We start from the raw sequence: 26,775 nt of genomic DNA, 5'->3' as shown, positions 1-26,775 counted from the left end.
GGCCACCTAAATCTCACTCGTACGTCAACAGCCTCTGCAATAAACACTGGCTTATGAAGAGGAGACCAAGGGGGTGTACGGCAAAAGAGGCTCCACAAACCCAAGCTTTGTGCTCAAGACGCAACTTGACAAAACAGACTTAATTGGTCCCGTGACGGTGGTTATCAACTTTTACTTTGTCAAGTCCGGTTTTCGGCTTTGTGCTAAGTGCGCGTTCACGTGAAAAGGGGGCATTCTACGTCACACTATTCTACTTCAGCTGAAAAGTGAAGCGATCCCAGTCTGTGTATTTCACAAAAAATGACTACGTCTCACGGAGCGTTATGAGGAGTTCCCAAAAGATTACGACTGCTCAAAGCAACACCGTCGCCGCCAATACAGCGAGGAAGGACCGCTGGCATGCCAGCATGCAGCGTGTGAATGCGCAAGTTAAAACTGATTATTAGAAAAAACTATACCCTACTAGTCCTTTGATTAATCAACGCTCAACACTGCACAACTTCGACATATTATCACTTACCCGTTTGAAAAATAAATACATTGGAGCAACAACTTTCGTTTTTGGTGATATAAATTTATGAAATATCTTAATCTGCTGTATCTCGTTGTGACCACTAGATGGCAGTGTTATGCGTGTGACATGTTTTGTTGCGACTTTTTACATTTCTTTCCTTTTTATAAGAAAACAAGTGTTTTAATACAGTTGATTGGCGCCTCAGATTGTTTATTCCGCCAGCAAATGTTGTAATATAAGAAGTGAGGACTCTTGCAAGGACTCTTATGACATTTACATCTGCGACACATTCATTTTAATATTTCATACTGCATTTTATTTCTGGTTCGTACCGCTGTACTTACTACCCTCTCTGTCTGCATAAAAGCAGTGTTTGCAACACACAGTGGGACTATACCCTTGTGATCAACAGTTGAACAGTATTGTAGTGCAGAAAGTAATGTGTTGCTGCAAAAATGGCAAGAACAAGGTAATTAAAAATGGAAGAGAGGTTTTCCCTACAGAAAAATGGCAGTGTTCAAAAACCTGACTAGTAGTGTATACATCCATCCATTTTCTATACTGCTTATCCTCACTAGGGTTGCGGGTATGCTGGAGCCTATCCCAGCTGACTTCGGGCGAGAGGCGGAGTACACCCTGGACTGGTCGCCAGCCAATCGCACAATTTAGAGTCACTAATTAACCTAACATGCATATTTTTGGAATATGGGAAGATGTTTACTCGGAGAAAACCCACTCATGCACGGGGAGAGCATGCAAACATGCAAACCAGACATTCAAACCTAGATCTTTCCAATCTCCTGACTGTGTGGCCAGCATGCTAACCCCTTAGCCTCCCTGCGGCCCCCAGTGTGTGTTTATTTATTTATTTTTGACTGCCCTGGTGTTTATAATTCGTTTCATTATCATTATGTAATTAACGCATGCGCACCAGAGCAAGCACGCCTCTCCATTATGATGGCAGACGGGAGCACAGTGGAGCGCCCCCCCCCCACACACACACAGTCACAGACTCTGACGCTCGTTTAGAACTTCATTCCGACCTGAACACACGTCATCATCATATACTGTATGTATCTCCAGCTCACACACGTCACGAGTCCTTTCATCCTGGGAACGACACTTCCTCTTTCTCAGTACAAGAACGCGAGATGCATTCAGGGACATTCAGGGATGCGTGTGTATGTATGTGGGTACGGAAAAAAACAGAAAGACAAAGAAAAACATGAAGTGGATATTTTCATCACTCACAGTTCGGATGTACAATTTACTACATTTAAGTATGCTGGAAAGTACACTGGAAACAAGTACATTTACCTTTAATTACGTGATCCCTCAGTGCTCACAGCACGTTTAAAGTGTGATCCAAATGTTCTGCTACTATTAAAGAGACTAGTGTTGACTTCATTTGGAGCTGTTTATACATACAAATATATATAACTGTCCTGTCATTGATCTTTCTGTTAAATACAGTAAAAATGGGCATATTCCAGACATAGTTATGTTTACACATGCACACATGCACACAGTACACGCACACAGTCTAAATTTCGCAGTGATTTATTTGAGGTCCACAACAAAATAGACACTGAAACTTCCTTTGAATGCATTTAGACTGCACAAGTGATATATTTGCTACTCAGTCATCTATAACACTAGCATGGATTTGGTGTGTGAGTATATGTTTTCTTGACAACAGTTACAAAGCAACCTGCAGTCCTTATTCAGATGTGTGCAAAAAATTATTTTCAGTCCGCAGCTATTTTTTTTTTGTTTTTTTTGTTGTTTTGTTTAATTGGCCCTCACCGTACTGCACAAATAAAATGAATTCATTACTAATCATTCATTATTTAACTTGTTTTGTCAGCTATAACACAAAGCTAATATCTTTTGGTGAGATAGCTTAGCATACATTGACTTCCATGGATTCACTTTGGCAAACATTTATACAAAATGTATGGCATCATTTAATTTCTCCGTATGCGGCCCTCGGGAATTAGTTTGGACAACCCTGATGTCATGAAAGAAGCAACGCATTTGAGGTCAGAGGTGTGAACAGCTCTATTTAGGCTTGTCCTTAAACACGTAATACTGATCAAATTCACTTCAGATTTCATAGTATTAGCAACTTTGTCTGAGGGTAAGCTCACTACGTAAGTTCTATTCTTTTTCACTTGAGCTCACTGCATTGAAATACATATACAAAGCCACACTGCACCATTTCCTGCATCATAAACATGAAAAGGTTATTAAGACAATGGCCAAGAGACAGATCCACTTCATCTTGATATAGCCTCTTCGTTTTATCTTGCAGCTGGGAAGAAAACACATCAATGTGATGATACGCTTGTGTAGCTTCCAGCAGAGTTGAACACTAGGAGGCGCTGCTGCAAATGCAAAAGGGGGCGTCTACAAATGTGAAAACAAGTTTGCTGAATTAAGAAAATAATTTAACCACATTACTCGTGTGTCGTGTCGATTGTGTGTAATAAAACACTATTTTATACGTGGCTAGAGTTCATTTTTGCTGATTTCCGAAAAGGATTTTCACAGAAACTCAACAGGTAGCAGCAGCATAAACATTTTCTTCCGCTGCAGAATTCCTACAAAATGACTCAGCTTCCCTCCAAAGCTCAAGGCCATGTCAAGTGTTCACATGCACGTGCACATACCGCCCCCCGCACGCACGCTCTCCACGTCTAGGCCACACTGACATTTGGAAGGCGCACAATAGTCGCAGTCCCAAATAATCAGTGTTTATGAAAGGAAGTGGCTATCGTTTAGGCCCTGCTGCTGGTTGGAGGGCGTCTGCTCCAAATCACAGGAAACACCTTCTGTGGCGGTCCCAGCCGAGGCCCGCGTGCAGCACAATGAGATATTAAAAGCCTGCGACTTCCTGCGTCGCCAGCTAGAGAGGAGGAAGCATGCCAACTCCAGCAGGAAACAGACAGAAGAATGCTCACCGTTCTCCTCGCTGCCTGATGACTTCACACCGAGGAGCATGACGCCATCTTTGGTGCTTTCGGGGCGGCTCTGGAAAGATGCGCTAAGGACACACAGGGGAGGACACGTGATTGGTTGTCAGCGGACATTTGAGACACAAGGCAAGCCTTCACAGTGACAACTTACTTCTCAGTTCCGGTATCAATAGTCTCTGTTAAAGAAATACAAAATGATACATAGGTGATCCCAAATCTATATCAGCTTGTGTGTGTGTAATGTTCATACCTGTGTGGTCGTGGACCTTCTTGCATTTGAACTTGAGGACAATGGCTGCGGCGGCGGCAACTAGCAGGATGGGAAGCAAAACCCACCAAAGCCTTTTGTCTGTCCCTGAAACATCCAAAAGTCATTTTTCCATCATGCACCTGCAGCCCAGTCCAGCGCAGCTGAGTGGGTTACCTGCTTTGGCAGGCTCCTTGTCACTGCTGCCCTTCTGAGGACCTTTCAAAATAATGTGATCAGCTGCTTGACACTGATTCATGATGGGAAATCCTAACAATGTGACTTACCAGGGCTCTTCTCTGTGGTCTGGCCGGTCTCTGAAAACATAACATTAAATCACTTCCATGCATTCTTGCATGAAAACGTTTAGAACGTACCTTTGTCAGGCTGCAAAGGAACCATGGTGTCGTTTAGGCCTGACAACACCCAAATTTCACATCATTTAGGCAGAAGCCGGGAGGACACAAACATTCCAATCATCTTGCCTCTGTTACCTTGAGTCTTGTTGCTCGCAGTGTCTGTGTTGGAGTCATTTTGGGCTTTTGGTGACTGGGTCTTCTCCATTGTCGGGACTGGCGGCTCCGTTTTTGCTGAGAGATGTGTGTTTGTCAAAAAACCGGTGGGAGTAGCAGTATTCTATTCAGCCTTTAACACACTCACTGTTCTCAAGTTGTGGAGGCGCTACTGTGGGTTGGCCTGTTGCTGCTGTTGCAGGCTGTGGTGTTGTAGGCTGCGATGCATTACCAGGTGCTGCAGGTCCAGGTGCTGCAGTTTCTGCTGGTGGTGTAGCTTCCGCTGGTGGTGCGGGCTCCGCTGGCGGCGCGGGCTCCGCTGGCGGCGCGGGCTCCGCTGGCGGCGCGGGCTCCGCTGGTGGTGCGGGCTCCTCTGGTGGTGCGGGCTCCTCTGGTGGTGCGGGCTCAGCTGGTGGCGCGGGCTCCGCTGGCGGTGCGGGCTCAGCTGGTGGCGCGGGCTCCGCTGGGGACGCGGGCTCCGCTGGGGGCACGGGTTCTGCAGGTGGCGCGGGTCCCGCAGGTGGTGCAGGTTCTGCAGCTTCAGGTGCTGCTCTCATTTGAGCATGCACAGCCAGGCGAACGACAGTCAATGCACACTTGATTTGGTACAACAAACTAGAATAGCAGGCAGTAGAGCGCAAGCACTTTCTGCATACAAGATGTTCCCAATATTTTGGTTAACCTGTTTAACTTAGTGAAAACTACAAGAGTAAAAACATTACATATCAAAGTAAAAATAAAATCTTGTTAAATCAATACATCGACATTCTGTTAAGGCAAAATCTTTGGCTCTCCATGGATTGTTGCATTTGATGCAAATACTGTATGTGCAACATCTTGACTCACTGTGGTGGCTTGTAGTTCCCTCCTGCTTGTCGTCTGTTTCAGCTGCTGACACTTTGGAGCAGAGGCACAACAGTCACAATATTATCCAATATTGTCCCCCCGAAACTGTGTCGACTCTATTACTATTACTCTATTTTAAGCATACGGTTACACTTTTGTTGTTTGGGGACGGCTTTAAGGGTGTGTGAGCCCCCCAGTGTCAAAATAATGGGCATCCTCTGCAGACTGAAGCAGCATCGTGTCTTGTATGCTATTGTTGCGCCCTGGCTCTTGAACCCACACTGACAGTCCTCACACTTGTCAGCTGTGATGATGACACCACCACGGTGTCTTGTTTGTATTGCATTTTTAAGTCCAAATGTGTGTCTGGCTTTGCCATGACTTCTTTTTTTCCCTTTCTTGTCTCCACAGAGCAGCAGGACAAAGGGTGTTTCCCCCAGATCTTTACAGCTGGAAGCACATTTTTGGTTCCAGGACAATGATGATGTGGCCCCTGTGAGAGCAGCGGACTTTGGCTTTCACTGGTTATCAACTGGTGGATCACCTAGCAGGCCAGCACAGAGCAGATAAAGGCTTTCTTGGAAGATAAACAAAAACATCAAGAAACACTTTGCGTCAAGCCATTGTCGCTGTGTCCCATGAGATGTCTTATTTGCGTGCTTCTGCTGCCGGCTGGAGGTTTGATTAGATTTTTTTTTTTTTTTATGCAAGTAGCTGACAATTGAAGGAACGCATGCACAAACACAGCTTATCTGAGAGGCGGGATGGGAGGAAACGTCTTTGATCTTTCAAAGTGCAAGCCTTTTTCTGAAGTTTGTCAAAGCGACATGACCAACCACTCCAAAGACTTACTTACAGCTCAATTTCCCAGAAAAAGCTATTTAATTAGGGTAATTTATATACGACAAATAAGTGTGTAGAAGGGCTACAACAATCAGTGGAATTTAACAACATTGAATTAGAATGAAAAAGCTTCTACTACCTGGAGTGAAGATGTGCACTGATGCTAGGAGGAGGACAAAAAGAAGCCTGATGGTCTTCATGGTGAGTGCGGTCCTGTGATTCTCTCCCGAGTTGTCCGTGGAGGAAAAATGTTGTTTCAAACTGGGGTGCGCCGCCACTGATGCTTATTTCGGCACTTCCTTCCTTCCTCTCCCATCCTGACGTAAAGCAGTGGGCGGCTGTAGAGACCAGCAAGATCTGTTCAGCTGGACTTGTGAGTTGGTGGATGAGGTAGAATAGTATTTTCTATGACGTCACGTTACAAGTTGGCAGACATTGGAAAGGTCAGTCACCTCCGTTTATACATAAATGCTCTGAGCAACTCAAATTTGAATGTGAGGGTATACTTACAGGATTTGGACTGGTTCAGAATTAAAGGAACTGGAAGATGACAACACATCATGGATAGTAACTGGATGGCTTTGAAGTTGTGCGCTCCACCACTGTGATTCAAGATTCAAGATTCAAGAGTTTTGTTGTCATATGCACAGTAAAACAGGTCGTTATGCTATGCAATGAAATTCTTATTCTGTTCATTCTCCCAAAAAAAGAAGAAAGAAAACACAAGAAAATGAAAAAGAAAACAACCTCATCAAGGACAGCACACATCCACAACACTAAGTATTCACACTCCTACCGTCAGGAGTTTGAAGTCCAGGACCACAAGGCTGGCAAACAGCTTTTACCCACAGGCCATCAGGCTTTTCAACGAAGCACTCACACACGCCGCACACAACACACGCACACACTCATAACACTTTTATTTATTTACTTATGTATTTGTATTAATGTTTCTTCTGTTGTTGCTTAATTTATTGGTATTAATGTTTCTTCTGTTCTTGTTCATTTTCTTGTGTTTTTTGTTGGGTGTTGTGAGACCAGGTGAGGTCCTCGTTGATGTGTGTGCCAAGGAACTTGAAGGTTTTCACCCTCTCCACCTCAGTCTCATCAATAAACAGGGGTCTATGCGGCTCCTTTTCCCTTGTTCTTGGGTCGATGATCATCTCTTTAGTCTTATCTGTATTGAGGAGATTGTTATCACGACACCAAGCTATGAGGTCCGCCACCTCTCTTCTGTATGTTTCAACACCACCAGTGATCAGTCCGATGACTGTAGTGTCATCCGCAAATTTAATGATGCTGGTGTTGTTCTGGGAGGCCACGCAATCGTAGGTGAAGAGCGTGTAGAGGAGTGGACTCAGCACACACCCCTGTGGGGTCCCAGTGCTCACAATTTTTGAGCTGGATGTGCGATTGTGGACTCTGACTGACTGGGGTCTGCCTGTGAGAAAGTTAAACACCCAGTTACAGAGGGAGGGAGACAGGCCAAGTGTGAGGAGCTTATTTGTGAGTTTGTGGGGGCTGACTGTATTAAAAGCAGAGCTATAGTCTATAAATAGCATTCTGACGTATGTGTCCTGGCCCTGTAGGTGAGAAAGGGCTGTGTGGATGGCAGTGTTGACTGCATCATCCGTGGACCGGTTCTGGCGATATGCAAACTGTAGAGGGTCCACAGTTGCCGGGATGCTCTTTTTGATGTGGGTCATGACTATTCTTTCAAAGCACTTCATAACAATAGGAGTGAGTGCTATAGGGCGATAGTCATTCAAGCAGGTCACGTTGCTCTTCTTGGGTACGGGCACTATGGTGGTGGACTTAAAGCAGGTCGGTACAGATGCTTGTGCAAGCGACAGGTTTAAATATGTCAGCAAGCACATCAACCAGCTCTGATGAGCTCGGCCTGAGATGTTGTCTGGGCCTGCTGCTTTTTGTGGGTTTGTTTTGTTCAGAACCCTGTGCTTGCTCGTGTGGGCTTTTGTTAGCTCCCTTTTCTCTCAATGTGCATTTTAAGGAATTTAGGATTTGCTGCAATAAAAGTGAATTCATCTGTATGTAGACTTTATTGAAGAGCAAACCGTATTGTGCTTAAAATACACACAATTTATTTCTGCCATGCACTACAAAATACATGTTTTTTTATTTTTCTATATGTACGTATATACAAAATGCCCAATTGAAATCTAAAAACACAAAAAATTATACAAAAAGAAGGAAAATCTGAAAATAAAAATGAAGAGTATACAGTAGTCCCTCACTACATCGCAGTTTGAATTTCACGGCTTCACACTTGTGGTTTTCCAAAATCATGCTGTTCTGAGGTTGAATTATGGTAAGTACAAAAGGTCTTCATATTTAAGCACATTTTATGTATTTTTTGCCTAAATGAAGCATTTTCAAACATAAAAATGGCTAAATGAACTAAAATAACCCATTAAGAAGATGCATTCAAATTGTGATAGGTGAAACATACAAGTGCCAGACGGTGCAATTGCAGGTTTGAATGGTCTCACAACAGGCACGATAACATAAGAATAATAATCACGATAATAACATGGGCCACAGTCAGGAGATCGGGAAGACCTGGGTTCGATTCTCCCTTGGGCATTTCTGTGTGGAGTTTTCATGTTCTCCCCGTGCGTGCGTGGGTGGGTTTTCTCCGGGTACTCCGGTTTCCTCCCACATTCCAAAAACATGCATGTTAGGTTAATTGGTGACTCTAAATTGTCCATAGGTATGAATGTGAGTATGAATGGTTGTTTGTCTATATGTGCCCTGCGATTGGCTGGTGACCAGTCCAGGGTGTACCCCGCCTGTCGCCCGAAGTCAGCTGGGATAGGCTCCAGCATGCCCCCGCGACCCTAATGAGAAGCGGCATAGAAAATGGGTGGATGGATGGATTACTTGGGCTACTGTTGCGGCCGTAATCCAGCGGAAACTCAACGCTGAACCCCCCCAATGTCACTTCCTGACGGGAAACACATTTATTGCAACACACACACGAGCACGAGTTTTACTTATATCTTATAAGGCTTATTTCCTCTGATTATAAATACTTTATTGGGTAATATGAAAGTGATGTGTGGTATTTCATGTCCAGAGGGCGCTAAAATGTTAAAACTTGTACTGTATTTAAAAGGTTGTAAACAGGTTTTTCTAATACTCTAACTAGGAAAATACTGCATTTATAAAGAAAGAATTCTACTTAGCGGAAATTCTTATCATGGTCGGGTCTGGAAACATTTACGATAACCGCGATAAACGAGGGATTACTGTATATGCCTATAAATAAAAACAACAAGCTTCACATCAAACTGTCAAAGGAGAGCAAGCAGCTCCTCTACACTGATGGTGGCCACGTCAGCGTAAAACGTGCCCTCGTTGTCTCCGCCTCCAAACACCAGCAGAGTTGTGCTCCCTGAGACCTGGCCCATTTCCATGGCAATGATGGAGTGACCTGCCCTGGGCACAGACAGCTGTGGGAGCGTCACTTCCATCCAAATGTTTGTATCTGACGGCAGCAAACACGGACAGTTGTTGTACTGATTGAGAATTGATCCAGTCAATTAAGGCACAAGAGCCGTACCAATCGTGAAAAACCTCTCACCTGTGTCAAAGATGAACGCGTCGCTGAGAGCATTGTTTCCGTTGTAGCCACCGTAGATCAAGAACTTTGTATTGGAGAGGACTGCGCTGCCATGCCAGCTGTGACACACACATCAATAGTAGGTGTGTGAATCTGTGCAAGTGCATCAAAAGAGTTCAGTCTGGTTTACCATCTCGGGGAAGGGGCTTTTCCACTTGTCTGCACAGTAGAAAACTCCATCAGACCTATAAAAAAACAAGTTCACTGTTTATCATTATACGATAATTTCTTATGGTGCATTCAATGACGTGGATATGTCCTCACGTCACGTCCTCACCAAGGTCCAACACAAACATGTCGTTGTAGCACACAGGGGTGTCCCACCCACCAAATATGTATATCCTCCCCTCCTGCATCACACATGCAGAGTGACTGAAACACAAATAACAAAAAAAACAGTGAGGTCGATGGAAGGGTTTGATCAACCAATGCGCCAGTTGCAGCAGCCTTACCCAGAGCGGGGTGAGGGGGTGTCACCAATGACGATGGGCTGGTACCAGATGGACAGCTGGGGGTCAAAGATGTACAAAGAGTCGCTGCAGCCATCCGGCTCCGGGTTGGGCCGAGGGAAGACACCTCCCAGGACGAAGAGTTCCCCCCGAAACATGCTACAGCTGTGGTAAGCCAGTGGGGGGACCTTACCTTGGGCCTGAGGGTGAGAATAAAGGTGGGCACTAGAACACTCTTCACTTGGATTAGGACCAAACTAACCACACACCTCCACCATGGTCCACTTCCAGCTCTGCGTGTCAAGAATGTGGACGTCATTGAACCACTTCTTGTTCTTAGAGCCTCCAAACACGAAGATCCGCTTTGAGTCCGGGTCGTAGACGGACGAGTGGCCAATCCTGGACTCAGGAGTGGGACCTTGTGCCAGCGTCTCGGCCGCCACCCAGGACATGTCCTCTGTTGGACAGAAAACCGGCTCAAAGGTTAACGTGTCTAAAATGAAATACTTCCATCAGTACACTTTAATATTTATAATATGTTATTTGTATGCGGCATGGGCCGGTATGAGATTCTGACGGTATGATAGCCTGAGGCAAAAATATCACTGTTTCACGATTCGATATTATAATTACAGCTCTAAAATGTGTTAGATTACTTAGAAAGATCTTTATTGAAAAGAAGAGACTAAAACCTTTCATTTTTCAACAACAAATAGTACATGAAGGAAGTGGAACATATATATTTAAAATAAATTAAAAATAACTCAATTATTTCTAAATAAATAAATAAAATGCAGTTCTTAATGCAGTCTACTGTGGCTAATCCTGCAACTAGGCATGGGCTGGTATGAGATTCTGGCTCTCAGTTTTAAGGGGTAAGACGAAGGGGTAGAATTGGGATTCAGCCCTACTTTGGTACGACACTGGCGTCACTCAATGCTAACAATGTAGCTAACGACTTTCGGCAACACACCAAAGTCCACTTCCGATTGTGAGGAATAACAACAGGACGTGACAAAGTACTTCCACGTAGTGGCCGCACTGGACCTCCGCTGTCTCTCATGTAGTAGAAACGGTTGATATGGAGCACAATTTTAGAGGTTTTGAAACCGTGACTTTTTCATACCGTGATATACGTTGAAATCAATCACTAAGTGGCGCAAGAAAGTCCCAAGATAAACAAAAAAAATAATGTTGTGCTGTTGTGCCTGTCACAACTTGTCCACAAGAGTGTTTTGGAGCTTCTGGATCGTGTATTCGCTAAGTTTTGACTAATGTGCTTGTGTGGTGACCCACAATATAGTTAAAATATTCACCAGGTTTCACTATGGCTTCCGGGTCATGTGATTGTTGTAGCAATGAGTCGTTACAAGGTGGTGTTGCTTGTTGTTCAGTGGCGAGTAAACGGTTTATACCACTTATCGACTCCTGTCTCGTTCTGAATCATATCTACACATTTGGTGACCCTCGGCGTGAGTAATATGTCGACAGACAACGGTGAGAACAGTGCAGCCGAAGCCGAACAGGGTGTACCAGCGGCACATGATGCTAACGAGGCAGCTAACGTGCCCATGCCCGTGGTTTCAACACACCAAAGCCCAGTTCCAACTTCGTGGAATAACACAGGATGTGACAAAGTATTACTACATAGTGGCCGCACTGGACCTCCACTTTCTCTCACGATGCAGGAACGGTATGACGGAATATTTTTGTGGTTTTCAAACAGTGACTTATTCATACTGTGATATACCTTGAAACCTGTAACCAGCCCACGCCTACTATGTACAGTATACAGGTACTGTGTACATCTTTCTAAAATGATGACCGCAATAGTTGTCCACTTCCTTTTCTTCTCTCCTTTTAAATTGTGAATTGCAGCCATTCAAGTTAGTCCCTTCCCTTATGCTACCTAGCCAAAATGGCAACGATTGACGGTGGTGCATTCAATGTTCATTTGGGGTGTATTTGGTGCAACTTCCGCGTACTGCATTTTGCTGTTCTTCTCAGAGTGAGCACACTTAGGCACTCAAAATGTTAAGTGTAAGTGTCAGCCTAAGAATAGACACCTTGTAGCGGACTTTCAAACACCTGACTGACCCGTGCAGAGCTTCCACATGGGATCTTTGCAGAACTGCATCCTGGCTCCTTGTCCTCCAATCAAGATAGCAGTCTGGGCATCAATGGGACACAGCGTTTGCCCCCATCGTCCAGAGGGGTTCCCCAGTGATGCTGCAGGCCCATGATGGAAGAGTTAGCAGACTGGCTTGCGTTGTGTATTTTTAACATTAAATATCTTACAAGTGTATGTGGGAGTCTTGACCAGCCTGCTCTTGGACCTGGCCCCGCTTTGGGGTGGTGTCCTTCCCACATTACCTTGCACATCTCGCGAGCTGTTAGCTGCAGGGACAAAGACGTCTTTGTGTTTTGAAGACAAGATGAAAGTCATGTGATCTCCAACTGGAGCATATGGCGGTCTTACCTGCTTTACCCTTGGCCGCAACTACGCTGTCAGAGGAGAGCTTCTGGGTTCCTTTGGCGTGACCCTTGACTTTTCGAACAGGTGTCGTTTGGTCCAGGGTGCTGTTGGGACACACGTTCTCCTCCTCCGCTGCCAGCTTTGCATCCTTGTCTCTGTCCGCTCGCTTTCTCTTCTTCTTGCTGTTGAGCTCATGGTGTGCATGGGCAGCCACGGCATACTGGGAGCATCAACACATACAATCTGTGCTTGAGTGGATCCTAAACAAGTAATTTTACAAATTAGATGATGAATTACTTTCGGCGTGTGTTCCTTGACGGCCAAGATGACTGCTGGTTCTACCAAATTATTTCTTACCTGGAAAAAAACATATGTTTTAATAATGTCAACTTGTCTACTGTGATTCAATGTTTGTTTTATAATGACTTACCATCTGTCCTTCCAGAGTGACATGCAGAGTGACCCCGTTTGTCCATGTCTCCTCATCCCACTGCTCCCATGACAGACATCTGTAGGAATGACATGAATGAGGCCTCTTGGGTGTCATCAGTCTCTCTGTTAGACTCTTAGTGGACGAACCTGTTATAAGGAGTCAGTTTGCCGATTGTGATGGGGGTCTGCTGAGCATCATAGAGGTCCGCGTTGACGCAGATTCTGTCCCGCCATGGTCCGCTGCTAAACAGCACCACTTGGTGGACAGTCGCGGGAACTGCAACTGACACACGGTGCGGCCCTTCACCGCTGACAAAAAAAAAAAACAGCGTGAAGAAATGGTATAGTGCCAGCTTTCCTTCTGTGAAACATTTCTACACAACGAGATGCGTTTGTGGAAATGTATTTGACACTTTAATTTAATATGGATGGAAATATCTTTACCACTGTCCGTTCAATAGAAATTACTGCAAACGTTGCGGTAGAGCCACTGGCTAATATTAAAAGACGTATATAAGAAAAACACATGAAAAGGCAACACTTGTGACTTGAGTCTTTAAACAATATGTACCTCAGCAACCGTTGAGGCGGTGTGTCTACTCCGAAGACCGCATAAACTCCAAATCCCTCCATTTTGTGTTTCTCTCGATGTGATGAATAATTGAAATCAAATGAAAACAAAAATTATTATCCCACTTCCCTTTCTACCTGTTTGTTTCGACAACGTTCTCATAAACAATGTACGGTAATATACAAGCCTCCTGTTTCAACGATGGACGAAGTCTGCCGCCAGAGATTCTTGGTTTTTTTTCCTATATTCGCGCGGCGAAGTGACGACAGAAATTTTGCGCTTGTTTTGTGTCACACCGTGTCTGCATGGGCGGCTATCTACCGCTTTCCAATGCACGCCAAGGCCAGTACCTGTAAGCAAATCGAGCGCTTTCTAAGGCACGGACGCCCGAGTTTCGAGCCAATCAATAGCCTGTGGTTGGCAGCAGTGCGTGACGTCACAGGAAATACGCGTACAAGCACCTGACACTCAGTAAAACCACTGATCTGTATAATACAGTATAGCTGGATAGCCATACGTAGCACCCGCCCGTGCAAGCCGCTGAAGCCAAAGAGACGCCATTTTACCACTCGCATCTCGACAACATTCGCACAAAGCAGATGGCTTTGTACACTATATAGAGGCTTGCAGAACATCTATATTTTAAATTAAAAATGGGAAGATTCTCCCATTCCTTCAAGTAACGCAACCCTCGTCCCTTAAAAACGATTTGATACGTTATTCTCTATCTTTGGCTATATTAAATGTACTTTTTCCCCTTTCAATTCTCATTGCCTTTGGGAAAAAATTGTACTGTGCACCGTGGCTCAGCACTCCCCTATAGCAATGCATAGTTTTACTCCTCTAGAAAGAGATTTTCATTTTAACTGCATATCCCATCCCTTTTTTTCACTAAAATCCATGGTCGTGATCCTTTACTTTTTTTCTTACTTTCATACAATTCACTATGCTCTCGTCTGCACAAAATATGAATCATAAAAGAGAGTGACTTTGGACAAGTTTTAAAATCATTTAACATTTTGCTGATTTTTTTTCAGATTTTTTTTTGTTTGTGTTATGAAATAGAAATAACCTCTTTTCTGATATAGAAATATATTTGAACAAAAACCACAGGAATAATATGTAATATAATATGTAATAATATATAAACATTGTCTCCATATGGGGGTTCATTTGAAATTTGCGTAAGCAAAAAAAAAACGTATTTTTTTATATTTGCAAGCAACCGCAAATGATTTAGTAGTCTAGTCGCGGTTGTTTGTTTACATATCCCCCACGGCCCCCTACGTAAAGCCGTTATGACTCAGGTATGGTATGATATCGACAGTATTTTAAAAAATGATCATACCCGAGTCCTTATGACTAAGCTCAAGCACACCTGATGTGCGAGGTTAGTCTGAAGACTAACCTCGCATTTAGTGTGAGTGGGTAACAAACTAACAACAGACTTAACAACTCACAAGTTCTCACATAAGTCATCGTCCGAGAAGTGTTTCTTGTGAGTGGTAATATGGCGGCCGCGTGGCTTCACAAGTCATTGACCAATGGTGTATCCAGATTCTTTAAGTACTGATCAGTGAGTAAAACCCATTACAGTACCTCATATTTAAACGATGTGCCATTTATATTTTAAAAGCTCCGTTTTGTATTACTTGATTGACACTAGAAAAGTTAGCAAGTGAATGCATTTAATGATAAATGATCATTTGACCATATTTTGAAAACAATGAGGTACTGAAGTGATACTCGAAGATTACGGAAAAATGCCTTGTAATTTCAATTCATTTGAGGTATACCTCCTCTGATGGATATAAAAAGTACAGTACAGTATTACAAAATACTATCTATAACCAAATGCACAAATTCCAAAGTAAAAATGATTCCAAAAACAGAACGACACAGGGACCTGAGATCAAATGCTTGTTGAGTTCTGGAATGTAATCAGTCTTTGGGACTTGGCAATCTGAACGAACGTTGTGCATGACGTCGGCAATTTTACAAAACTTCAACTCGGCAAGAGTCAAAGGATTAACTGTGCAGGTATTTTTGCTTTTTCTTTGGCATTTTGCAACTTTTTGGCAACACTAACCCAAAAAGTTGCCCACACGGGGACTTCACATGCAGCAGAGTGCCCTACGATGAAAACTGAGCCATTTTCATCACTTTCTAAAAAAAAATAATAATAATAAGACAGCCAGGACAGAAAGTGAAAACAGGACATGTCCCGGGGGAAAATAGGACGTTTGGTCACCCTATCATAAAGCATTGTCTTTGTCCAGTTTAAGCTGCTCAGCCAACTGACGAATTCTGTGGAATATGATGCTTCCATGCAAATATTTTTGTTGTCAGTCATGCATGTTTTAGAATGCAAAACAAACACATTATATCGTCAGCCTTGCACCAGCCTTTGGAGAACCACTTCAGGTCTGTCACTGAATGCATGTTTGTGATTGCATTTCTTGTCTAAATGAGCGCATCTGCAGTGCTTCCCACCAGCATGAATGGATCGGATTTCGGCGCTTCGTCCTCTTTAGAATATTTCTGGTCTGAATGTGATCCTTACGATGGTACTGGAGGACCATCTGTGGGCCTCATCATTCTCTTTGCCACGGACGCCGCTGAATTCTTACTTGGTTTCCCGTCAAACCTCTGGCTTGTCTGGATCATCCTCAAAAGAAGGTTATCACGCTTCTTAGTTATTTATCATCTATAATACCGACTGATAAAAGATTTTTTTTATTTTAAAGGTCAAAGTTTGGAAGCATCTTACTGACAGACTTCTTCCCCTTCTCCCTGGCCCTCATCCACCTGTCCTTCCATCTGATGGTGCCCTTGTTGTTTTTCAACCACTTCTTTTTGCGAAGCTTCCTGTTGATGGCCTTGATGGCTGTCATCATCTCATCAATGATGATTTTAAAGCCACTTCTTCTCTGTCTGGTGTGTGTGGAGAGCTACCTAGCTGTGGTACGACCTCTGGACTTTCTAAGGTAAGACGACTGGTAACTATAAACACATTTAATACAGTGTCACCTAAACCAGCGATTCCAAGCCGCTGGTTTTGGGTTGCGGGTCAGTGGCTGGGCAGAAAAAACGTCCGAAAATAATCTTGCCCTTGTATTCTGAAGGGAATATTTTTCTTGCAGCAGGGCGCCATCTATTAACACTCCTAAAAGTGGCGGCAGCGCTTTGTCGCGCTACTTGAAACCCACCGTAGAAGAAGACCAACAACGTTTGCTAATATCTTATGGCAATCTTGAGTCACTCAGGAAATTGTCAGAGGCATCTTCAGCGTGCTTTAAAGAGGCACTTTATTTGAAAGCGATGAGCCAACAACACTCTCTGCCAACACAGCACAAACAGACTATACGAGTATAAAAATAACGCTTACACACTAACAGACATGCAAAACTATACCCGCATCTACAAGCCGCAAGGCATGCTGGGTAACCTTGTGGTAGCTACTCTTCCCCGTACGCTATACAGGGTTATTTTATTCAAACTGCACCATCTTTTCATGAAATATAAGATATTTGAGAAATTTGAGTTGAAAAGTTGCCGCAAAACGGATGGATGGAGGGTCGCCCTTGTTATTCAGGGTGGGTCCCGCAGCCACTGACCACTGAGAACCATTTGATTATATGACCACTGTGCCTGTTTTTCTGGTTGACCCTCAGGTTCCGGGCCTTGAAGTACAGATGGGGAGCACTGGCTGCCACATGTTGCCTTAACTTGGTGTTTGCCGGGTCTTCTGTCATCCACTACTCCATCATTTCAGTGTCCACGATCTTCCTTGCAGTACTGGCTGTGGACACCTTCTGTTCCGTTGCTGTCCTGAAAGCGCTGAAACAAACTCCACCAGGAGACAGACAGAACGCTCAGAAAAAACAGACTGTGTGTCATCTGGGGAATGTGGCGATGGAGACCCCGGCACGGAGCATAAAGGAAGAGATGGCGAAGAGGGGCCGCGAGCCCAGGAGGAATGGGGAGATGCATTTCATAAAGAGGAAAGCCTCCATCACCATCCTCGCCATCCAGGTGGTCCTCACAATCAACTACCTCCCCTTCATCATCACCTTGGCTATGTATGGACTGTTCCCTGCTCGGGTTTTAAAGTGTCAGTTCAATGCCACGGCCACAGCTGCATCCATTAGCTTTAGTTACCTGCAGCCGCTCCTCTACCTGCACAACGTGGGGCGACACCATAGGAACACCTAGATTAAAAGCTTTACTTAGGACACCCAGATTCTTGCCATCAAGAATAAAGAGTCCAAAAGTCCAATTTGTGTTGCTGACATGACATATTATTCAAATAGTCAAATCAAAAGTGGAAAAATGTTGCTGCTATGATACTTTAGTTTTGTCATGTACTGTATATGCAATCCTTGGATACACAGTATATTGGACTTTGATTTATTAAAGCCATGTTTCAATGTTTAGTGGAATCGAATATGTAATAAAATGCCACAATTAAAAAATCTATCTGAACTGAGACATCTACTCCCAATACGCATAAAAATGTGGAAAAAGGCACTGTTTATGTTGGGATTTAATGTGCCATTTCTTGTACAAATACACAGCACAAAGGTGGATCTTTGCAAATTTAAGAAATGCAAATTGTGCACTTTTTTCCATGACGGTATGCAAAGCAGTGGCGGGCGGTGCATTTGGTACCTGGGCCTTCAGTGGGGACTTGACCATTTTGTTAAATTGCCAACACAGATCTCCTCTAAGCATGTGGTGTGCTACAGGAGCCACAGTACCATTATTAATGAAGCAAGACACCCACTTAACCCTTTATCTTCCAATACATCATCACCGATACGCCTGACTTTCATTTCTTCTAGTAACTTCGAGCATTAGTAACTAGCTTCCAACAGTGATCACCAGTCCTTGTAAAGTTGGCGCTCAGCCAAATGTAACGAGCGTAAATAGAATGGGTTAGGAAAACTCCAAACCCTTACGCCAGTGGTTCCCAAACTTTATACAGTTGCGTACCCCCTACCCCTGCACAAAAGCATAAACCTTTGTATGTTAATTAACTTGAAATATTTCACATAATAACTTGGTTTACTTGGTTAATTCAAAAATGTGTATTTTGCATGGTCACTTTTGATACATTTTCACATGAGCAGTGATAAATACGTAGATAAGTAATCATCCCACAATCTTTTATTCCAATTTGATGCTGGCATCCTTCCTTCGTTTGAATGAGTTGAATTTGAGCTTCACTTTTTTGTCCACCCAGGATGGCTATGGTTTAAGTCTGCATATTAATTTAATACCAAACTTAAGGGGAAAGCTTAACAATCATGATAAAGCAGTATAAAAATTTATACAACCAACAATAAAGCCTCATTTTCGGGGAAATCCCCATTCACAGTGACAGGTTTTTGCTGCTGTGCAGTACGGAGATTGGAACACCAATATAAAACTCTTCAAGACGAAACACTCTTAATGCACAAAATAATCATCAAACTTACGTATTGGTTCATGTAACGCACACAGAGCAATCAACAACTTCAAGCTTTGTCTCCTTTCTGCTCTGTTCTCATTGCACCGTGAGGCATTCAGGCACACTTGTATTTGTGAGTGTTAGGCACCAATTGTTTTTCATTTTTATTCATATACCCCCTAATAAAATTGGTGTACCCCTGGGGGTACGCGTACCCCACTTTGGGCATCTAGGCTCTACACTATAATAGCATATGGAGCAGTTCAGAATCAATATTTATTATCTAATAACATGACCAGAGATGTCAATTTCTCCTCCTCAGGCAGCCATTGTGGGCGTGACTAAGCTTGTTGAATAGTTTTGCTCCGAATCGAGGAAAAGTGCTGCTATCGCTGTGGGTCGGATTGCTGGCCCTGAGAGGCGAATCTTAAGTCTGATTGGCTAAAGAATCAGCCCCATTGCTAATAGTGTGTATGGGTCATGGGCCAGCACTCTTGATTCTGAAGGCCCTGGGCAGATGACATCAATAGAAACTGAAATCTAATTGGTAAAAAAAAATCCAACATACACAACCACTACTGGAAGCAGTGTAGTCAAGAAACAGTACTAAATAAAGATACGACTGTTGGGAATAAATTAATACAAATACAAGGAACAAATTTAAAGCTGTAAATGTAGGCCAGCAGAGAAGGCTTTGCTGGCCCTGATTGCACATCACTGGCAAACAGTCCGCATGAAGCTAATGTGTTGTGAATTTGTTCTTTTAACCGATATAGAACAATTTACAGATTGTGTGTGTGCATGTGTAATGTGCAATCATCCTACTCTAAGACATTTTCAATTTTCAACAAGATATCTGGACTGAAGCCACTTGAAATGTATCCTTTATTGTAGAACATACAAGTTCATACCTCCACCACATAGCAAACAGCATAGTTGTAAGAAAGTGATTTGATCTTAATTCAATGTCATTTTACATCATTGTAGTTCTTTTAAAACTAGCTGGCAACACTCTGCAACCTTTGAAGGATCAGATACAGACAAGAATTGAGAAATCTGCGTGTTGACGCCCAGTGAGCGAGCCAGGTCCTGGGCCATTTGGTCGGAGACCACTGTTGTTCCTAACGCGACCAGAAGCCGGAACACAGCTTCCTTGTCTTGCACGGTCTCCAGAGCCCTACTGGCCACAGACAAGCACTGGGCTTTGGCCTCCAAATCAGGTCGTTTGTGCAGACAGCCAGAATAATTAAGCACCAGTGTGGCCAGAGCAATGTGGATGTTCTTATTGCAGACAGTGACCAAGTCAGCGGCCCGCGACAGGACAGCTTCTCGCTGGGCCATGAGGAGCGCTTGGCCGTGCTTGCCGTTGAAGCAGTTGCACAGAATCCGTAGCGCCAGCATCTGATTAGCGGGCCGTCCCTCTGGCCTCATCAAGCTCAGGAGGTGGTTGCACAGCTGGACACCCTCTGCCTCACCGCACAGGCTCTCATTAACCTGCGGGTGACGCACAGCCAGCCTCATGATGTCCAGAACAGGAAACACAATATCTGTAAAGTCAGGGAAGAACAAGTGACTTTGTAAAAGGTGACTGAAAATACCCAAAAGACATTCTACCTTCAGGCCAGTGCGAGGCCTTCCAGAGGAGGTTGATCTGTTGAATAGTTGGAGGGGACTCTGTGAAGTCTGGCCCACAGACGGACACCAGCAGCCTCTCCAGGCTTTCCAGAGTATCTTCAGAGAGTTTGTGCTCGTGAGGGGCGCCTCCGTTCAGCTCCTTCAGCTTGCCTGGTTCATAGTCATACGTCATGAAGCAACAAAAAAAATAAATGAGATGCAGCAAGAAAATATGCTCACCAATGATTTGGGAAACATTGGCTTGCTCAAAGGTGACGCCATCAGTCTTGGGGAAGTAAATGTTGGTGGTTTTCTCTCGAAGGGCTGCTGAAGAGTAAGCACCTCCACCTGCCACGTAGGATTCATTCATTAAAAGCAACACATATGAAAACATACTGTATTTATACACACAGCATCTCACAACGGCCGGCATATCCTTCACATTTCAGCAATTTACTCAAGGGAAATGACTGTAGAAAGTAAACTTGAATAGTCAGTGCACAACTTGTATAGGAGTATAGATTTTCTATCACACAGCCATTATTATCTAAACAGCTGGCAACACAAGTGAGTAGCAAGATAAACTGTTTTGCCTACAGTCAAGCATGGTGGTGGTGGCATAATGGTCTGGACTGCATGAATGCTGCTGCCACTGGGGGAGCTGCGGTTCGTTGAGGTGAAACATGAATTCCAACATGTGCTATGACAGTGTACAGCAGAAACTGCACTGTATGGTAGTTTCCCAACACAACAGCACACCTCCAAGATAACAAGTGCCTTGCTAAGGAAGCTAAAGGTGAAGGTGATGGAGTGGACAAATATGTCTCCTCCAGACCTGAACCCAATTGAGCAGCTGTGGGGCAGAGTCAAATGGAATGAAGCGCAAGGTGTCTAACATCCACAAGTGATGTCATTCATGCAGGAGTGGAAGAGGATTCCAATAAACCTGTGCTGCCCTGGTGTATTCCATGACCAAGAGGCCTGTGTTAGAATTCATGTTTTCACTCAATGAACTGCAGCTCCCCCTGTGTCGGCAGCACTCATGCAGCCAGTGATCAACATACAGTAACTATCTTGGTACTCGTGTTGTTGGCCGTTTAGACAATTTATTGCTTTTAATTTATAAAAGCAATAAAAGGCTGAAATGGTACTTTTACAAGGCACTGTATATCAAAGGCTATGTCACACTGCGGGCCAATTACGATTTTTTTGATCACATGTGACCTCTGTCTCATTTTTGTTCACGTCAAATGTGACCAAGGGCTCTTTTGTATGTGGATATAAATCTGACATTTATCTGATGCTACTTGCAGTTTGAACATTTGGGTCGTGTACAGCCGACCTCTACGTCATTGAAAGGCATGTTTTGCTGTGCGAGAGTTGGGGAAAGGTACTAACAGGCAAAAGTTCGTCTTGTCTTCCAAAAATTATTTTAATCTTTGTCAGTGAAGCGGCTCACGTCAATGTCCCACCACTCCTGGCTCCAACTCCTCACTCACATGCCCCTTCTCCCACAAACCGTCATAGCCAAAAGTCTTGCCCTCTTCCTTCTTAATCAACTACGCAACATAATTTGGTGCCGAAAATGTTGACTATGGTTGCATAAAATGCTTGTAACCACCACAAATTGGGGCCATGCTTACTTCTGTAAACACACGTGTTTTGTGCACATGTGCGTCACTTACCGGATCACATTGTGTTCATATTTACCAGTCGCATTATAGAAGGAATGTGAACGACTACATAAAAGATCGGATTTAAACAAAAAAATCCCAATTGGGCATCATACCCTGCAGTGTGAACGTAGTGCAAGTTTACCTTCTCTAGTACCTACAGAGAAGATATAACAAAATGCTTGCTGAAATTCAAAGGGTGCACTGAGATTTTTGTGCTTCACCTGTGAATGGATCCGCCACGCCTCCAGGTGCAACTGGGTTTGGTTCTGAGCCTGGTATGTAGCGACCAGAGCCTAGAAGAGGTTCAAAAAACACTTTAAAACATACGTTTGGATACTCTTTGAATCTCCGTTTTGAAAGCGGCATACTGCACCTGTGAAGGGATCGCCCCCAAAATTTGGCCTCCCGTCCGTGGAGCCTGGGATGTACCGGGCTCCTCCTGCCAGATTATGGAACGGCAATAAAGTTAGCTCAAAACACTGTGATTTTAATTTAGACAGCAAATGTATTGCACCCGCTGCTGGTCGCTATGAAAAGACGTTCGTACCAGTAAAAGGGTCACCACCCGCTGGCTGTGCGCGTCCCACCTCGTGTCCTTTGGTGTTCTCAATAATGAAGTTAGCCACCTGGTCGAGGAACATGGGGCTGAGGTCGTTCTGCTGCAAAAAGTTGTGCGCTGTCAGCCAGGGATCTTCTGACACATTGTAAGGCAGCTTCATGGACGGCCCTCCCTCGTTGACATCAATGGTGAAGACGTAGTCGTACTCCTGAGAGGAGAAATGAAAAGGTTGTCAACGTTTATCAGAATTAAGGCTGACAAAATGAGGAGCCTCACCTTGCCTTCATACATGACGCTTTTGGAGGTCTGCTGGTTTGAGCCACCAACCACATCACCAATTTTCAACCAGCGGCTGTCACTGACACTCCACTGGTACGCCTCTACCTTCTGCCCGTCCTTGATCAATCGTGTCTGACCATCACGATTCCCTGGAGAGGACAAAAAAATGAATGATCCAGATATAGATAAAAATATAAAGTAACTGAAAACCTCCAAAAAGAAAACTAATACCAGGCTCATTAAGGTGTTCCCTTCCCGGAAGCTCCTCCACTTTGATGTCTCCTAAATCTCCCGTCTTGGGGTCGATGGTGGCTTTGGACAGCTCGTCCTCAAATGCCTGAAGGTCCTCTGCGCTGGCCACACGGTCCTCTGCTTCGGTGAAGACTCTGATGATGCCGTCACTGAGGCATAAATAGAAGTGTGACGATAATTACCAAGTGTGATCAAGTAGAGTTTGGTTACCTTGCTCCCACAGCGATGTCACCGTTAGGAAGGATGCAGCAGCACCACACAGACTGAGCGGGCAGGCGGATAGTCTGAGCACACTCGCCTTTCCTCCATATTCTCAGAGTCCTGTCCTCTCCCGTGCTCACAAAATCTTGCACAAAAGAAATCAGCTTGAGTGACAAAACAAAAGGCTCAAAAGGCTGACTAGGAGGCAGCAAACCTTCACTGTTGGGGAAGATGGCAATGCTGTAGATGTAGTTGGTGTGGCCGTAGTGCACCTGTACACATTCACCTGTCACCAGCCACCTCCTGATGCTGGTGTCGTTGCTGCAGGAGAAGAACTCGGTGCTGTTGATCACGACCAGTCCTCGGACACAGTCTTCATGACCTGGTAGGGAAATTAAGTATTTTTCACCCATTAAGAGATCCTGGAAAGATTTTATGCCATTCATTTTTAAAATGCTCAAGGCATTTTATCTGTGTTGAAGGAATATCGATTGAATTTGATAGCGGGCATTCATTTCTAAACTATTGTATAATTGTCATCTCTTTTCCTTAAATGAGCCTGAAATGGCAATGCGACACAAAAAGAGACATTTCTTCCTCACAACAAAAATTGCGGCTAATTGGTTCCAGACCCGACCATGATAAGTGAATTTCCGCAAAGTAGGCGTCATTTATAAATGGAATATTTTCATAGGTAGTTGCATTGAAAACCTGCTTACAGGCAGGACAGGACAGGCAGTGATATTAGGAGTTCAGAGTGGAGTTTTTGCTTGTTGTGGGTTACGGCCGCAACAGTAGCCGGTGTTATTATTATTATTATTATTATTATTATTATTATTATTATTGCTGTTATGTAATTATTATGCTTAGTGTTAACTACTGTGAGATAATTTAAACCTGCAATAAAAGCCTTTTGGAGAGCCAATGGAGAATACTACATTCATAATTCTTCTAATGGCGAATATCGTACTTTAGTTCATTCAGCCATTTTTGATTAATTTAGGCAAAAAATACAAATTGCTTAAATATGCTTTTTTCTTCTTCTTCTTTTTTTTTTTTTTTTACCAACAGGCCATATTTAACCACAAAACGTATTAATTTATTAAATCAATATACACTCCTGGTGAAAATTTTAAGACTAGTTGAAAAAAATAGCAAGAATTTACATGTTGCACTGTTAGATCTTAAGGAGGTTGTGTGCCGCTTCTAAGTAGAACTTTCAAATGCAAAAAGAAGAAAAATGTGAGTGAAACAAAAAAAATGAGTAAGCGATTTATTGCAAACCATCTTTTATGTCGCTTTATCCTCACTAGGGTCACAGTTATGCTGGAGCCTATCCCAGCTGACTTCGGGCGAGAGGCGGGGTACACCCATACGTATGGACAATTTAGGTTCGTCACTGAACCTAACATGCATGTTTTGGGAATTTGGGAGGAACCCAGAGTATGGGAAGCATGGGGAGAACATGCAAACTCCACACAGAGATGCCCAACAGACATTTGAACCCAGACCTTCCCGATCTCCTGACAGTGGGGCCAAAATCATACATACACACCTGTACATTTTTTGGAAAGCTGCCTTTTTTTTGTCTTTATGGGCAAATGTGTGAGTGAATTACAGAAACATCTTAAGCGTTAAACATGCTTTGTATGTGTACTGACTACAACACGTGTAAATTCTCACCTGTAAATGTCCTCTCACATCGTCCGGCTTTCCAGAGCTTTATGGTTCTGTCTGCTGATCCAGACAGCATCAGTCCTTGTTCAGGCAACATGGCCACTGCCCACACTGCTGCAGTATGGCCCTGCAGTGAACCCCACCCCCCAAATAGATTAGACTAATTCAGTCCAAGACATCCAGCACCAGACTACTGTAACGTATTTAAATGCACCTTTTATGGACATACCTGCAGTGTCATCATGCACTTTTCACTAAGCCACACTTTAGCTGTTGTGTCCCAAGAGCCGCTCAAAAGTGTACCAAACTTCCCAGAAGATAAAGTACAAACTGTGGAAATGAAAAATACAAAGCTTATCATGGCTATAATGCATTCACTTGGACAATACATTAAAAAATACAACTTACCTGTATTTTTGTGACCTTTAAGGGTGTAAAGAGGCTGTGGTTGGTCGAGTGTGAAGACACAAATGTTGTTATCGTTCCCCCCAGTGGCAATCAGTCCTCGAGGGTATGTTTCACTTGGTGCAATGGTACATACACATGATACAAAATTGGAGTGGCCTGACACACAATGCATCTCCGTGAAACCATTATCTGGGCTACCGAGAAAGAAGAGGCAACACAAATTAAAATAGTGCATGAGGGACAACAACAAGGAGTTGTAACTGAATGAATGACAAAGCTAAATTGAGTAGCAATGTTAGTTACAGTAATCTATCAATAGCCATTGTTTTTTTTAACAAGTTAAATTACATTTACCTTGTGTGATTGATGTTGTGCATGTTTATAAACATTTACGCAGCCACGCCTGACAATACAGCCACTTTTTAAACTGAATTGAATGCATGTATGCTAACGCTAGCTACCTTGAGTTTGGTACCCAGACCCTTCCGGTCCGGTCTCTGGACACAGAAACAAACGCTCCTTCTGGGAAAACGGCAGCCGCAAGCCCCCTGACGTCCATTTCGTGGCCCGGAACGGAGCATCTGAGTCTGAAAGAGTTGGACGCCGATGCCATGTTTGCTCCTAATAAACCAAATACCGTCGCTGTCAACACATACACCGGCTGCTAAAGGCTAGCGAAAGTGGAGTGACATCATTTCCGCTCAGCAAACTTGACATTAAAAATATTATTTATTTTAAAATCAGTGTAGTCATTTATTTATTAGAATCACATCATACACGTACTAAGATTTACACAAATAAGACCAATACCGTTGCTGTCAATACAGACACCAGGCTGCTAGAGACTATCGGAAGTGACGTAGATTCCGTTCGAAAAAACATTAAAACAGAATTGTTTATTTAAAACTTAATGTAGCTATCTACATATTACTCACCACCTTCGAAATAATAAATAATGAGTAATAAACCTTATCTCTACGTCATATAAATTTGACCACAAGGAGGCGGCAAACTACTATACCTGCGTTGGGTGCTGCTTCGCCATCTCACCTGAATAACTTTACTGTATTTGCACAGGCTTAAAGCATAATAGGTGACGTAGATGCGATTACGTCACATCAAAGACAAATTATCAATGCTGGGCAT

The 26,775-nt window shown here is 43.6% G+C and overlaps 4 protein-coding genes across 8 annotated transcripts; 1 reads left to right on the top strand and 3 right to left on the bottom strand.

Annotated features, from left to right (window-relative positions):
* Positions 1–2,058: 2,058 nt before the first annotated feature.
* LOC129168429 (proteoglycan 4-like) lies at positions 2,059–6,271 on the bottom strand. The gene is made up of 11 exons (XM_054753691.1): positions 6,080–6,271; positions 5,098–5,148; positions 4,400–4,798; positions 4,234–4,329; positions 4,117–4,155; positions 4,027–4,056; positions 3,917–3,958; positions 3,743–3,847; positions 3,644–3,668; positions 3,478–3,560; positions 2,059–2,828 (listed from the first exon to the last, which is right to left on the bottom strand). The coding sequence occupies exons 1-11, from the start codon at positions 6,138–6,140 to the stop codon at positions 2,818–2,820; spliced, it is 942 nt and encodes a 313-aa protein (XP_054609666.1). The 5' UTR covers positions 6,141–6,271; the 3' UTR covers positions 2,059–2,817.
* Positions 6,272–7,998: 1,727 nt separating this feature from the next.
* On the bottom strand, positions 7,999–13,746 carry krcp (kelch repeat-containing protein). Of its 2 annotated transcripts, none has more exons than XM_054753688.1 (13): positions 13,512–13,746; positions 13,088–13,249; positions 12,939–13,017; positions 12,806–12,865; positions 12,512–12,728; positions 12,331–12,429; positions 12,130–12,261; positions 10,302–10,489; positions 10,036–10,232; positions 9,861–9,955; positions 9,714–9,768; positions 9,545–9,642; positions 7,999–9,448 (listed from the first exon to the last, which is right to left on the bottom strand). In XM_054753688.1, the coding sequence occupies exons 1-13, from the start codon at positions 13,571–13,573 to the stop codon at positions 9,255–9,257; spliced, it is 1,638 nt and encodes a 545-aa protein (XP_054609663.1). In that variant the 5' UTR covers positions 13,574–13,746; the 3' UTR covers positions 7,999–9,254. The 2 variants fall into 2 exon arrangements, with proteins under 2 accessions (XP_054609663.1, XP_054609664.1); XM_054753689.1 differs by having other exon boundaries at positions 9,304–9,448; positions 9,848–9,955.
* A 2,041-nt stretch (positions 13,747–15,787) lies between these two features.
* On the top strand, positions 15,788–17,924 carry LOC129168294 (uncharacterized). The gene is made up of 3 exons (XM_054753391.1): positions 15,788–16,190; positions 16,259–16,498; positions 17,186–17,924. Exons 1-3 carry the CDS (start codon positions 15,979–15,981, stop codon positions 17,724–17,726), a joined length of 993 nt encoding a protein of 330 aa, XP_054609366.1. The 5' UTR covers positions 15,788–15,978; the 3' UTR covers positions 17,727–17,924.
* Positions 17,925–19,839: 1,915 nt separating this feature from the next.
* plaa (phospholipase A2-activating protein) lies at positions 19,840–26,324 on the bottom strand. 4 transcript variants are annotated; one of them, XM_054752647.1, is made up of 14 exons: positions 26,091–26,324; positions 25,630–25,823; positions 25,451–25,551; positions 25,228–25,348; positions 23,759–23,926; positions 23,554–23,689; positions 23,323–23,492; positions 23,089–23,240; positions 22,801–23,020; positions 22,627–22,692; positions 22,475–22,546; positions 20,818–20,925; positions 20,578–20,748; positions 19,840–20,510 (listed from the first exon to the last, which is right to left on the bottom strand). In XM_054752647.1, exons 1-14 carry the CDS (start codon positions 26,240–26,242, stop codon positions 19,942–19,944), a joined length of 2,400 nt encoding a protein of 799 aa, XP_054608622.1. In that variant the 5' UTR covers positions 26,243–26,324; the 3' UTR covers positions 19,840–19,941. The 4 variants fall into 4 exon arrangements, with proteins under 4 accessions (XP_054608622.1, XP_054608624.1, XP_054608623.1 ...); XM_054752649.1 differs by having other exon boundaries at positions 25,630–25,818; positions 26,091–26,234; XM_054752648.1 differs by having other exon boundaries at positions 25,984–26,126.
* Positions 26,325–26,775: the final 451 nt, after the last annotated feature.

The sequence above is a fragment of the Dunckerocampus dactyliophorus genome, chromosome 15 (assembly GCF_027744805.1).
Source record: "Dunckerocampus dactyliophorus isolate RoL2022-P2 chromosome 15, RoL_Ddac_1.1, whole genome shotgun sequence".
NCBI classification, from domain to species: Eukaryota; Metazoa; Chordata; class Actinopteri; order Syngnathiformes; family Syngnathidae; genus Dunckerocampus; species Dunckerocampus dactyliophorus.
The sequence above is the reverse complement of the archived record's forward strand: the minus strand, read 5'-3'. Positions and strand labels throughout refer to the sequence as shown.

Bases quoted from the DNA above. Each gene is read 5' to 3' on its own strand.
- LOC129168429 (XM_054753691.1), bottom strand. From the start codon at position 6,140: ATGAAGACCATCAGGCTTCTTTTTGTCCTCCTCCTAGCATCAGTGCAC. The intron at 3,669-3,742 runs GTATGAACATTA...TTTCTTTAACAG, and splicing joins GAAGGTCCACGACCACACAG to AGACTATTGATACCGGAACT. The intron at 3,561-3,643 runs GTAAGTTGTCAC...GTGTGTCCTTAG, and splicing joins ATTGATACCGGAACTGAGAA to CGCATCTTTCCAGAGCCGCC.
- krcp (XM_054753688.1), bottom strand. From the start codon at position 13,573: ATGGAGGGATTTGGAGTTTATGCGGTCTTCGGAGTAGACACACCGCCT. The intron at 12,430-12,511 runs GTAAGACCGCCA...TTGTCCCTGCAG, and splicing joins TGCGGCCAAGGGTAAAGCAG to CTAACAGCTCGCGAGATGTG. The intron at 9,956-10,035 runs GTAAGGCTGCTG...TTTGTGTTTCAG, and splicing joins ACCCCCTCACCCCGCTCTGG to TCACTCTGCATGTGTGATGC.
- LOC129168294 (XM_054753391.1), top strand. From the start codon at position 15,979: ATGAGCGCATCTGCAGTGCTTCCCACCAGCATGAATGGATCGGATTTC. The intron at 16,191-16,258 runs GTTATCACGCTT...TTTATTTTAAAG, and splicing joins TGGATCATCCTCAAAAGAAG to GTCAAAGTTTGGAAGCATCT. The intron at 16,499-17,185 runs GTAAGACGACTG...GTTGACCCTCAG, and splicing joins CGACCTCTGGACTTTCTAAG to GTTCCGGGCCTTGAAGTACA.
- plaa (XM_054752647.1), bottom strand. From the start codon at position 26,242: ATGGCATCGGCGTCCAACTCTTTCAGACTCAGATGCTCCGTTCCGGGC. The intron at 25,349-25,450 runs GTATGTCCATAA...GGTTCACTGCAG, and splicing joins AGTGCATGATGACACTGCAG to GGCCATACTGCAGCAGTGTG. The intron at 20,749-20,817 runs GTGAGCATATTT...ACTATGAACCAG, and splicing joins CAATGTTTCCCAAATCATTG to GCAAGCTGAAGGAGCTGAAC.